General features: G+C 36.3%; 8 protein-coding genes across 8 annotated transcripts; 2 read left to right on the forward strand and 6 right to left on the reverse strand.

Annotated features, from left to right (window-relative positions):
- Positions 1–20: 20 nt before the first annotated feature.
- Positions 21–732, reverse strand: NEPG_00250 (ribosomal protein S17P; the record flags this gene model as incomplete). The annotated part of the gene is made up of 1 exon (XM_013202628.1): positions 21–732. Exon 1 carries the CDS (start codon positions 666–668, stop codon positions 21–23), a length of 648 nt encoding a protein of 215 aa, XP_013058082.1. The 5' UTR covers positions 669–732.
- NEPG_00251 (uncharacterized protein) lies at positions 732–3850 on the reverse strand (the record flags this gene model as incomplete). Its single annotated transcript, XM_013202629.1, has 1 exon — positions 732–3850. The coding sequence occupies one exon, from the start codon at positions 3848–3850 to the stop codon at positions 950–952; it is 2901 nt and encodes a 966-aa protein (XP_013058083.1). The 3' UTR covers positions 732–949.
- Positions 3851–4187: 337 nt separating this feature from the next.
- On the reverse strand, positions 4188–5348 carry NEPG_00252 (uncharacterized protein; the record flags this gene model as incomplete). The annotated part of the gene is made up of 1 exon (XM_013202630.1): positions 4188–5348. The coding sequence occupies one exon, from the start codon at positions 5346–5348 to the stop codon at positions 4209–4211; it is 1140 nt and encodes a 379-aa protein (XP_013058084.1). The 3' UTR covers positions 4188–4208.
- NEPG_00253 (uncharacterized protein) lies at positions 5123–6798 on the forward strand (the record flags this gene model as incomplete). The annotated part of the gene is made up of 1 exon (XM_013202631.1): positions 5123–6798. The coding sequence occupies one exon, from the start codon at positions 5123–5125 to the stop codon at positions 6761–6763; it is 1641 nt and encodes a 546-aa protein (XP_013058085.1). The 3' UTR covers positions 6764–6798.
- Positions 6799–6949: 151 nt separating this feature from the next.
- On the reverse strand, positions 6950–8686 carry NEPG_00254 (uncharacterized protein; the record flags this gene model as incomplete). The annotated part of the gene is made up of 1 exon (XM_013202632.1): positions 6950–8686. One exon carries the CDS (start codon positions 8684–8686, stop codon positions 6965–6967), a length of 1722 nt encoding a protein of 573 aa, XP_013058086.1. The 3' UTR covers positions 6950–6964.
- Positions 8687–8735: 49 nt separating this feature from the next.
- On the forward strand, positions 8736–9323 carry NEPG_00255 (uncharacterized protein; the record flags this gene model as incomplete). The annotated part of the gene is made up of 1 exon (XM_013202633.1): positions 8736–9323. The coding sequence occupies one exon, from the start codon at positions 8736–8738 to the stop codon at positions 9321–9323; it is 588 nt and encodes a 195-aa protein (XP_013058087.1).
- A 457-nt stretch (positions 9324–9780) lies between these two features.
- NEPG_00256 (uncharacterized protein) lies at positions 9781–12264 on the reverse strand (the record flags this gene model as incomplete). Its single annotated transcript, XM_013202634.1, has 1 exon — positions 9781–12264. The coding sequence occupies one exon, from the start codon at positions 12262–12264 to the stop codon at positions 9838–9840; it is 2427 nt and encodes an 808-aa protein (XP_013058088.1). The 3' UTR covers positions 9781–9837.
- A 343-nt stretch (positions 12265–12607) lies between these two features.
- NEPG_00257 (uncharacterized protein) lies at positions 12608–12808 on the reverse strand (the record flags this gene model as incomplete). Its single annotated transcript, XM_013202635.1, has 1 exon — positions 12608–12808. One exon carries the CDS (start codon positions 12806–12808, stop codon positions 12608–12610), a length of 201 nt encoding a protein of 66 aa, XP_013058089.1.
- Positions 12809–12810: the final 2 nt, after the last annotated feature.

Consider the following 12810-nt stretch of genomic DNA (forward strand, 5'->3'; position numbering starts at 1 on the left):
ATAGGAAAATGATTTATTTTTTATTCTTCTGGGGAGAATTGCTTAAATCTCTCAGACTTCTCTCTTCTGTCGTATGAAATAACTGCAAATTTCTTTGTCTTGGAGAGTGGTCTTGTCTCACCGCAGACAACTTTACTTCCTACTTCAACAAGACCATCCCAGCATGGAGACAAGTGGACATTGAATCTAGTGTTTCTCCTCTCATATCTCATGTATTTTGGGTGGTAGTGGAGGTATCTCTTAACTACAACAGCTGTACGTGTCTGCTTTAAACTTACAATCTCTCCTTTGAAAATTGTACCTCTAATAGTTACATCTGAAGTGAATGGGCACTTTTTATCAATGTATGTACCGTTGGTGGCTGTTATAGGGGTTTCATATCCCAATCCAATGTTTTTAACCTGTCTTCTTGCGGTTTTGTTTCCTCTTGCTATCTCGTATGGGTGGTTGTAGACAGCCTCCTGCTGTGGGAACTTCTTAAACTTAGAAACATCTTCTATTATGTTTTGCATCTGCGGGGGGTAAAATAAAAATAAAATATTAACATTTATAAGAAATAGAAAGAACCCGAATAGAAGCAAGTGGGCACAGTACATGAGTGGAATTGTATGCAGAACAAGCAAAAGTAGCCATAGCACAATTGCATATTCACATACTTTAATAGGCATAGTATAGAAAGGATAGTATACAAGAAAAATATTTAAAGCATAGTATAATAATTACGTAGTGTATTAAAGAATAGACTCAGACCAGCAGTACTCTGAGGAATGATTCAGGAGTATTAAAGAAATGAATATTTCATGTACTTCTGATATTTTATGGTATTTAGACTATTCTTAATAAAAGCGTATATAGCGCATATTCTGGTTATTACTGACTGGTTAATACAGCACCACTCTATAATTAGACAGAAAGTGTATAATAGCACTGGTTATTCGGGTTATTCGGGTTATGCTTCCTCGATTGCTTTCATTAGCACAGATATAAGGTCTCTACACTCATTCGCGATTTCTGAGTCATTTTCGTTATACTCACAGCAATTGGACAGAATAGTTTGTATGTCATTTACCAGCTCGTCCTTTGTTCTATAATACTTATTCCTTATTCTTCGAACAATTTTACTTGCAGTCATTGGTCGGCTGATTATTTCGTAGTAATCGGGATAGTCTATCTTAGACACATCTTTATAAAAGGTGTAATACTCGTTTTTATAGCTGTTAATTGCGGCTATGTACTCTGACAGGTCTATTGAATAATTTACCGTGGGAATGTATATATCATATAGCTCTACCGCCCGTTCTCCTGTGTCGGTGGCTATTTCCAATAATTCTCTTCTTCTCTTTATAACGGTCCCTTTTGATAGAATGCCTTCTTTATAGTAGTAAATCTCTTCATTCTTTTTGTATTTGGCGTTTTCTATGTCCAGTAACTGACTTTTCAGTGTGAATGGGCTGTTATTAAGCTCATTTAATGTATACGCCAGAGATTCTCTCTTTCCTGTTCTTTCTATAAGTAGATCTATGATCAATTCTGTCTTCTTATAAATTACCTGCTGTATTTCAACTGTTTCTAAGTCCTCTATCTTATTTTTAACCGCGTTGTCTGTTATTCTCTCTTTTATAAGAATCAACACATCTCCTGCCTGTGGCAGAAGAGGGGGAGTTGGTTTGTCAGACATGTACCAATTGTATAAATAATTAATGTCAGGGCAAATGGCTTTTCGTGCCGCCTGCCTTCTTCCTCTTGTTCTGCTCAGTATTCTTGGCTCATTTGTATTTGAATCTTCTTCTGTGCTCTCATTCGCATTAACACCGCTTTCTGAGTTGTCTGTACTAGTGCTTTTTACTTCATAGACTTCGCCACTATTCCCAGCTGAATAGTCTAACGACTCTGCCGGCTCTGCATTATCTGTCTCTGACGTATCATCGTCTGTTGCTGTATAGTTATTATCAGACACCTCAACTGGCCAGTTTGATGATGAGCTGTCTTCATTCTCTGCAGATAGAGAAATTTCCTCTTCTGTGTCTGGTACTATTATTGCCTGACTTGGTCTGCGGAACTCTTTTTCAAACACTTTGCTAGTTATCATCTCAGACTGCAGCTGTAGAATTCCAGACACTTCAATTCTCCTTATCCAGCTATCTATTGAAAATGAGTATTCAGGTATTTTAACACTTTCTGTTGAAGCGGCATAGTCTGCTATAAATGCATCATAGCCCGTTTTACTAAGTTTCTTTCCTTTTTCTTTCTGTCTCTGTCTTTTTATATACGCCTTTCTTATTCTCTCTAAAATTGCATTTCTCTCTTCGCACACACGAACCACTCCCTCATCCACCGGCTGACCATCTGCTCCTGTGAAATACTGTAACTGTTCAGTGTTGTACTTCTTATAATGATCAAGATCCTCATATTTATACTCTGTATCGGGCACACTTATTTGCTCGTTTAGTATGCTATATTTGTAAATGTATCCCTCTAGATCTGCTATGTAGAAGAAGCTTCCTGTTGAATCTATTACAATTGTTCCGGCCACAGAGACTTCTGTGTTTATCTTATTCAATATTTCCCCTGTGCTACTAATTACTTTTATAACCCCATTCACTTCTATTGTTAGGAATATATTTCTTTTTGGGTGTGATACTACACCAGCAATTTTATACTCTTTCTCTATCATAAATACCTCCTCTGTCTCTGTATTAATTAGCCTAATGTTAGACTCTGTATCAACTGCAACAAGAGTTATGTCATCAATTAAGTATACCATGTCTGTGTTGTAAATCGTTTCATCCATGCCTTTCAGCTCAATTGTACTTCGTGTCCAACACCCTTCCAGCTCTCTTCCCTTAAACCTTTTTCTAGTGGGAATATTTGACTTAGATGGCTTCTGTGCTATATCATACTTCCATATAATCAAAGTAGAGGAGTACGTGCTGACTGCTATCTTTAATGAATTATGCGAGACATCAACCGAAGAGGCCAGTAAGTCCTCTGTGTCTAATATGTAAAACCTGTTCTCCTGGTCATTTACATCCAATAGCACTGAAAATGGCCACATGCCGGTAATAACTATCATTTTCTTTCCACGCGTTGTGACTGCTTCATTAAAGGTGCCCTCTTCAACCTGCTCTAGAATTGTCTCAACTTGCATTCCCTCAGTACTAACAATTACCCGAAGTATTCTCCCTGAGTTTGTTATAACTATTGCCTGCATAATCTCTCCCGGCACCTCTGCCCGGGCCTTTGACTTCTTCTGCTCCAGTGGCTCTGCTTCTGCCTGCGTGTGCACCACGTCTATATAATCTATCTGCTCTCCTATGCTAATAGAATTAATGCACTCAAACTTCTGTAAATCCCAGCAGACAATGCACCCCGTCTGATCACACGATATAAAGTACCGGTTTTTGAAATCAACTACAAAATCAAATATCGGTGAAAAATGCCTTCCCCTCAGCGTCTGAACAAGTCTTCCATCATACACATCCCATATCTTAATAAGCCCGTCCTCTCCTCCAGTAAATATAAATGTCTCACTCCTGTCAAACATCATGCATAACACCTTCAAAAAATGCCCTTTTGTTTTTAGTGCTCTGTTGTACCTTATTTCTAACGGTTCTTTTACCTTTTCTGGCAATTTCTGTAAAAATAAGCAAGAGAGTGGTATGTTTGCTATGCTTTCTATCTTCCTGTACTTCCGGAAGTATTCGACTACATTGTTTATGTTTCCCTCCTTAAACAGACTCACCAACCCGTCCATCACAGTTTCTTTAGTAATTCCGTCTAAACACATTGCATTCTTATCCCGAACACTCTCTTTTATTTTTATGAATAGCTCCCTGAGAACATTTTCCATAAAAATAATTTCAGCACAATTTATATTTTTATTCTTTCTGTGCCATACAAATTTATTTATTAATAGAGAATGCTTCTATTTACTATACCCTGAAATTCTGTATACAGCCACGTATTACTTATAGCATATAACACAGTGCATAGACTAATAACTAATATTTATATGCGTATACTTGCTGTACACATTTGTTTATAAAATACGGTATTATACACATATATTGCCAATATAAACCACTGAATGCATTGATTTATGCATTTATTTATTGGTTTGCGTGGATTTATTTACAAATCAGTTAAATAATGGGGTTAACAGAAGAATTCCGTTTGATTTTATTCTTAGTGTAATTATGCTTTATTTATTAGCTGGTTATATTTAATGTTTCGGTTAACTTTTCTGCCAGCTCTTCCTCCTCATCACTTTCTAGTTTTTCTTCTCTTGCGTTGTAGTCATAATCTAGTGCTTCATCATCATCAACAAATATCTTCGGGTTGTATACGAATAAGTCCTTACCAGAGGGAAGAATCTTTCCAAGTCTGAGATTTCCTTCCTTTATCTTGTCTTCTTCCTTCTTCAGATTGATCTTGTTCTGCTCCCTCTTTACTTTCCACTCTCTATACTTCTCTTCTGTCATTTTAGTCTGGTCCTTTGGTAGATTTGCTCTTTTTTCTTCAAGCATTTCATCCTGTGTTATTACGTTTAGTTCGGCAGCATCCTCCTTAAGAATGTACCCCTCTGGTGGTGAATGCTTTCCTGAACAGTTGTTTCCATTCGGGCATACCCACTTCGGGTTATGCTTCCCGGACTTGAGTGCATCTATATAGTACTTACATACAGGTTTCTCTACCCCATCTGCATTTACGTCTTTGTTCATTTCTTTAACTGCTGGAGGAGCAGTTGTTCGCTTTGTCAGATCATGACTAAATTTACACGAGCTTCCCTTTGAACACGTTTTGTTTGCTTTAAAGTTTACACAGAGAATAGTACTCGGGTCCACACCAACAGGAACTTTCTGCAATATTTCGTATGCTTCATACACCGGCTCTTCCACTTTCTTCTCCACTTTCTGCGGTTTCCCCTTCAAATATGATGCCTCAAGAGAGGAGGCCATCTTCTTTAACTTTGCACTTTTTCCTTTGTTCTTCATTCCAAACATTTGCTCTTCCACCATTTTCTTTGCTTCTTTTGGCTTAATTACGTCTTTGCCTTTGTCTTTCTTGGCCATGTAAAAATAATTGCCCAGACATAAATAGTTGCTGTGTTTTCTAACAAATAATGCGTCTTTGGAAAAGAAGAGACGAACTCGTGGAATTCGCAGATCCGGTGTCGATTGCCTCTGATTTTCGCACGTTGGCGTACATAACAGACATGGACAAGAGAAAAGTGGAAATAGTTGGAACAAATAAGTCTCGTGACCGAATAATCGTTGTCTCAAAGAAAAAGGACGTATACGAAATAGAAACCATAGCAACCACCACTGAAACCATAGACTACATTGCATCAGTAGACATAATAAAGAATGGCATAAGAGAGTATTTGGTGTACTCTAAAGGAATAAGTGGGTTTAACATATTCACTGTAGACGCACGGGGAAGGGAGACACCCATAGGGCACTCTGATAGCATGCCATTTTTAGTGAGCTATGAGGGGCTGAACCCATTTTTGTTCACACAGCTGGATGGCAAGACCATTTTTATAGATGTAATTGAAGGCACCTCTCATTCTAATAAGACTCCGTTTGGAATCCTTCGGAATAATCACTCCTCTGGGTTTATAGATGTTTCTGGGGATGGCGTGGCAGACTTAGTTCTGGACACGGTGAAGAATGGCAGGAGAATTATTGAAATTTGGCAAATGAACGAGTCTAAATATACGTTGGAATGCTCGTTTGAAATTCGAGGAGAGACTGGGCCGTTTGTGTTTGGTGATTTCACTGGGACAGGCTCTGTGGATATTCTGTACCTCTCCAATGGGGGGCTGCCTTCCATAAATATTATACCAAACAGAAGGCTTCCGTACTGCACCGATTTAATAAGGAATAACTGCCTAAAGAAAGACAGTATTATGAAAAGCACTGATGTATTTGGGTATGACTCTAAGGATATAATTAAGTATCCAGTGAAGGATATTTATGAGTTCAGCCTTTACACAGAAGACGGCCCTGTCTTCCCAAGTGTGCTGGATATAAACAGCAACACATACCCAGACATTCTTACAGTAGCACGGAATAAGCGCGATGGACTATTAAAGCCGATGCTATTCCTTAACACAAACGGGTCTGGATTTGAGAATGAAGATGTCTTTGAGGACTGCCCAGGGCCGGCGCAGAGTGTTTCTTTCTACCGACAGGATAAGGGCATTTGGACTGTTCTAGAAACAAAAACCATAAACGACCAGCCTAGCTTATACATATATAGGAACAACTCAGATATTTCTGGGTACTATCTAAGCATAGCCGCAAATATTCAGACACCTTCATTAACTGCACCCGCCGTTGGTGCAAGCCATGCGTGTAGAATTGCTGAGACGGGAAGGGTGATAGTTGGGTTCTACCCACCACAGACAGGATATACTACTCTTCAATCTCCAGTTATTATGATGGGGCTTGGTACTACAAATGTGTTTGTCGGTTCATTCCATTCAAGAATCCCGAGTAATGATTACCTCCCTGGGCACATTCAGGATAAAATAGTCCCAAACTCTGAGCTGGTTGTAGAGGCAACCCCAGATAAGCAAACACTAAAAACCTCACTTTACTTAAACACAAATGCATATTGGCCCCTTGCAATTCCAATTATTCTTAGTATTCTGTTTGTTTTGGTAATTATTACAGCGTACTTCTCACTCAAAACCAGAAAAGGCACTAAACATAATATGAGAAGAACCAGATATGACGTGGCATTCCGTGCATTGTAAATTTCTTTGATAAGAACAAGAAATCTAAAATAAACATACAACATTTACATATTTAACCTATCTCAGAATCGAAGTATTATTAAATTCAATGACTCACAGAAATTTTTATAGGAATTTGCATTAATTAAAATGAATTGTATGTGGCAGTAATTAATAGAGAGGCTTAAATACTAACTAATTTATTTATGCTCAGTTCAGTTATTAATGCATGGCCTTAATCTGTGCTAGAAGATTTGTGCACTCTTCAAGGTAGTCCACTGGTTTTATTGCGGTGGCAGTGTACCGCATCTGTGGCTCGCCATTGTATGTGGACTCTCTTCCTCTTATGCTTATGATCATCTCTGCTCCTATTGACTGCTGTGTTATTTCCTTATACTTATCATTGTCATTTACGGATAGGTTATTTAGGTCTACTGCGGATAGATTATTAAACAAGACAGATGCAGTGTCGCCAAATGCAGAAACCCATATGGATGAAGAATTGTCTGATATTGACAAACTTGGTCCATAGCTATAACTGCACCTTGCATATGTTGCATCACACTTGTTGCAGTAGTAATCCTCTGGAGAGTCTATTTTATGCTCAACCTTTTTATTGCAGTTATCTGCTATACAAGAGGTGTACATTAAAGTCTTTTCTGATATAAACAGCACAGTGCACTTGATGGTTGCGTATTCCATGCAGTCTGTTTTTACATCAGCAATTTTCACCTGCCTGTTTGCTCCACCAACAGACTTTCTTGTGCCAACAGAAGACGACGTCTGGAGTATATTTTCGTTCTTGTTGTACCACCCTTTCAGCTTAAATACTTCTGGTAGTTCTGGATTAAACGATATAATCCCATCCCGTGACAAACCAATCTGTGGAGTATTCTGATATTCAGTAATTCTTGCACCTTCCAATAATAAAATATCACCCATTGAAAATTCCATTGCTGCTGTGTCCTCCCACACAATAAATGGTGCAGTTTCTCCAGAATCATCTCCAACGCGCAGTGTTCTTTTTTTCATTGCGTACTGGTCCTTTTTTCGCAGAACTGTCTCAATCTCCCCGACCGAAGTTATCACTACCAGCATAGAAACTACTTCATTAATTTTATTCACAAGCTGTGATACTTTTACAATTGCTTTAGGCATTTTAACCACCTTAACTGCATCTGCTGTTTGTGTTATTGTAAATGACCTGTCCACAAATATTTCATACTCGTGAATGTCCTCATTGTACGTCTTATTGGCTAGCTTCAGTGTTCCTCCTGTTATCTCATAGGTCTTGTATAACTGTATCTTATCATAGAATGCATCTACAAATTCTGTAAAGAATATTATATTACACTTACTATCCCCATCTGTAACAATTATACTGAACACTTTTCCTGCCCTTCCATCTTTAGTATACTCCCGCACAGATGTTTTACTCACTACTTTTGCTTTTATGCACCAAGTAATTGGCTGGAATGGATTTAACCCTATAATTGTTGTTACAAGCCTTTTTGCTTCTTTTTTAGGAGTGCCTCTCTCCCCTGAAATAACATCCATTTTTCTTTTGCACGGACTTGCACCAATACTTCCCCATGAGTCATCTGTTTTTCTTTTTCTTTGTACTTCTAAAATCTCCTTTATGTATATAATTGGCTTAGATGAATACGTTCCAGACGCCATGTTCCCTATTTTGATTATGTCACCAGATGAGAGTTGATTATTTGCTAGTGCATCAGCATATTTAGAGCTAAGTAAACACTCTTGTAGGGTGTTGTTGTCGGTTACCACCAATCGTATCTTGCTCTGAATCACTGAATGGTCCGGTGCACTTATACTGACTATTTTTACTACTAAATCATTTTGGTTGCCCTCCTGTGAAGACGGCTTAAATGCTCTGGTAATACTTCCTGGTGTAATTTCAAGATTCCCCTCCTGGATGTGCATGGTGTTCGAAAAAATAAACTAAATAAATCCAGCAAATTTTGTTGTACAAATGGGCGATACAAAAGACTTATCTCTGGAGAGATCACTGTCTATGAGCATATCACTCGGTGACAAAGTAGTTGTAGACCGCTTATACATTGGCACAGTAAAGTATATAGGAAGAGTTGGCACAAAGAAGCACAATTCATTAGGTATAGAGCTAGACGTACCAAATGGCGAGAATAATGGAAGCAGAGCAGGAAGAGTATATTTCCAGTGCAAGCCCAGGCATGGTATATTCAGAGAATTTAAGGATGTAAAGAAATATAAACCACTTGAATATAACCAGACAGGAATAATCAACACAACAGAAATAGAAGAAGTACCAAGCCCAAAAGTCCTCTCTGAGCTACTAAATGATAATGTTGAAATACAAAGAATGCTTGAAGAGCTAAGAAAAGAGAATAAAAAATTAGAAGATGACCTTGAAAAAGAAAAGAAAAAAGTCTCTCTGCTGGAAAATGAAATAATTTTAAGAAACCAGAGAGAGAAAGCATTTCTTACAAAATCGGATAAATTTGGGATAAATTCTATTCTAACAGAGATTATAAACAAAATAAAAGAGAAAATAGAAATTGAACAGAGAATATTTAAATAAATTATAAAAGAGAAATTTCGAAAATATTTAAATATTTTATTGTGTAAGCAATTTTATATTCTGTATAATGAATTCTATGTAAGTATGTGTCCCCTTTATTAATAATACAGTATAATTATTATTTAATTGTTTTAATTGTATATTATATTGTGATATAAGGTATTTTAAGGGCACGAGTCTTTCATTTTTAAGTATAATTTGGCTTGTATAAATATTTATGTGCATTATCTCCAAGTAATTCTAATATTATAAAAACAGCTGAAATAATTTATATTTATATGGATTTTGGGGTAATTTAGGGTTATTAGATGGTTTTATGTGGATTACAGTTGGTTTATGTGGAGTTGGTTTATGTGGATTTATTCGGGGATTTCTTATTTATTCTTTATATTTTAGGTTATATCAATATTTATAGGAAAAATCAGTTAGAAAAGTACAAAAATTAATTTTTATTGTGATTATTAAACTCAGAGAATTTTGTATTTAAAATCCAGTATAAAAATCAATTATACAGTTACCTTAGATCTATTCCAGGGTCCATTGCATTCCTATCGTCTATCCTCTGTATTTCTTGCTTAATTGAGGCTTTGAGGTTTTTTAATGTTTCTGGGCTGCCTGGGTAATTTTTAGCTAAATACTCATCTAAATACTCATCTACATGGTCTGGGCTATATTTATGCACTTGTTTGTATATAAACCGAAGTTCATCTATAGACACTACACCTGGTACGGTTACTGCATTGCTGTCATCTGGGTCATTTAGTGCTCCTGTTGTTGACCCTGCTGGGGATGAGCCATTAGAATACTTCACAGGCCAGAAATCGTATATGGGATCATTATGCTTTATATCTCTTAGTAATTCAGATTTTGTATTTGGAGTTTCTTTTGATGAATTCCCACTCTCTTCTGTATTTAGTGCAGATGCAGAATTACTACAACTTACTGCTGGTTGTGCACCTGGATTTGGTAGATTAAGTATATTTACATCATTTCCTATAAATTTTGTTTCTTCTGTAGTTAGTTCTGAGATTCGCACATTATGCTTTAATCCTTCAGGGTTACTAATGCCTAAAGGAATGTCTATAGATCCATTTGGTGTAGGTATAACTAAATGATGATTTACTACAGTTGGCATACCCACACGAGCACTTGTACTAGGAGTTGTTATAGGCTTATCTGATGCAGTTGACATACCATTTGAATTATTTGGCCAATAAAACACTGTTGGTCCATTTGAAGTAGGTATAGTTATCGGGATATCTGAGCCCATAGCATTAGTTGGTCCTGGGAATACTATCTGATTATTTGAGCCCATAGCATTAGTTGGTCCATTTGCATTAGTGGCATTAGTTGGCCCAGGGAATACTATCTGATCATTTGCACCTATAGCATTGGTTAGTCCATTTGCACCCATGGCATTGGTTGATTCACTTGTACCCATGGCATTGGTTGATCCATTTGCACCCATGGCATTAGTTGGTCCATTTGCATTAGTAGCATTGGTTGGTCCTGGAAATACTATCAGATCATTGGCATTAGTGGCATTGGTTGGCCCAGGGAATACTATCTGGTCATTTGCATTAGTAGCATTAGTTGGCCCAGGGAATGCTATCTGATCATTTGCACCTATAGCATTAGTTAGTCCATTTGCACCCATGGCATTAGTTGGTCCATTTGCATTAGTAGCATTGGTTGGCCCGGGGAATACTATTTGGTCATTTGCACCCATGGCATTAGTTGGTCCATTTGCATTAGTAGTATTAGTTGGCCCAGGGGATACTAAAGAACTACCACTGTTAATCTCATTTGTAGCCATTTCCGGTGAATTGTTGTTTTTTACAGTAGAATTAGTTGTTGTATCTGCTGGTTTACTGCCTATTCCCGGGGTTACTGTAGAATTATTCTCTATTCCTTGCCCTACTCCATTATTTAAATTAGGCAACTCTATTATTGGATTCTGTGGAAAAATATTCTCTTCTATATTTGCTATAACTGTGATTGCTGTGGTATTTACATTTTCTGTGTTTGCATTGGAAATATTTGTAGAATTTCCTGTTCCTTCTGTTAGTACTGTTGTATCCACAGTTGGGTTCACAGTAACATCAATTGGTTGAATCACTGGCTCAATAGGAGACATGCCCAGTGAATCATCTGCATTCTGGTCTTTTAAATATACTACAAGAGTCTTTGATGGAGATATTTTCAAACTGTATTTTACATTTGGTTCACTAATTTCTGATAATGGTATAACAACACAACGTGTGTCTGTGTTCATTTTAATGGTTTTTTCAGTCTGCACATGCACACGTTCTGTTGTTTCATCTAATAACCTATATTCATCTGGAATGTCCTGGTATTTTTTGAGTCTTGCCAGTTTTTCATCCTCAGTCTCTTCTTCATCCTCTACATGCATCCTACTTCTGAATGATATTACATTCTTAGGTATTAATGGCTGTATACGGCCATAATATGGCAATTGTATAGATTCTGTATTTATTCTGATAATATTGGATTCTCTGGTATTAGTATAGTCGAATTGGTTATTATTTGGTGTTCCATGCGGTATATATTTTATTCTAGGCCCGTCGTAATTAATACACCTATCTGAACTATCCGAATTCTCTGAATTATCCGAATTAGTTGAACAAGAATTTTCAATGGTTGTGCCTTCTGTGGTATATGATGAATAGTTGAATGCTTCACTGTCTTCACTGGAAATACTATCAATTATTTCTTTTATACCATTGTAATTAATACTATCACTGGCTTTAGCATTTTCTTTACTATTTCCATTATTTAAAACTTTCTGTATAACGGATTGTTTCTCCTTTACAGGCTTTTTGCTTGTTTCATTGGAGGTACGTGAAAATCCCCATATACCCCCTATAATGATTGTTCCTATAATGGCAACAGCAAGTACTGCAATTATTCTAGGATTCATTTGCTACTAAAATTCAGTTCTAGTACTTCTTATATAGTTTAAATAAAGAATTGACAGATAAACAAATTTATGTCACAGGTATAAATAATACAATATAGTACAACAAATGTAAGAAATAATGTTTATAATAGAATGGTCTATAAGTCATTATTTAATGGGCATTGTATTATAAATATTATATATCACACATAGTATAATAAATAAAATACTTATACATTAAAATTAAAATAAATGACAGGTTATAATAAAACAATAAATACACAAAATAATATACATAGTATAATAAGTACTACTTTATGATCAATTAACAATAAGTTATAGTATAAGAGAATATTACAGTTTATTACACATAGTATAATAAGTACTGTGCTATGTTATAACTTATTGCACATAGTGTATTAAGTATTGGTCCTATGGCATAACTTATTACTTTATGATCAATTAATAATAAGTTATAGTATACTCTTATACTACGATTTATTATACATAGTGTATTAAATAATGTAAGGCATAAATAATACTTTATTTTTAATAAATTATGCATAG

The sequence above is a fragment of the Nematocida parisii genome, assembly GCF_000250985.1.
Source record: "Nematocida parisii ERTm1 unplaced genomic scaffold supercont1.1, whole genome shotgun sequence".
Lineage (NCBI taxonomy): Eukaryota > Fungi > Microsporidia > Nematocida > Nematocida parisii.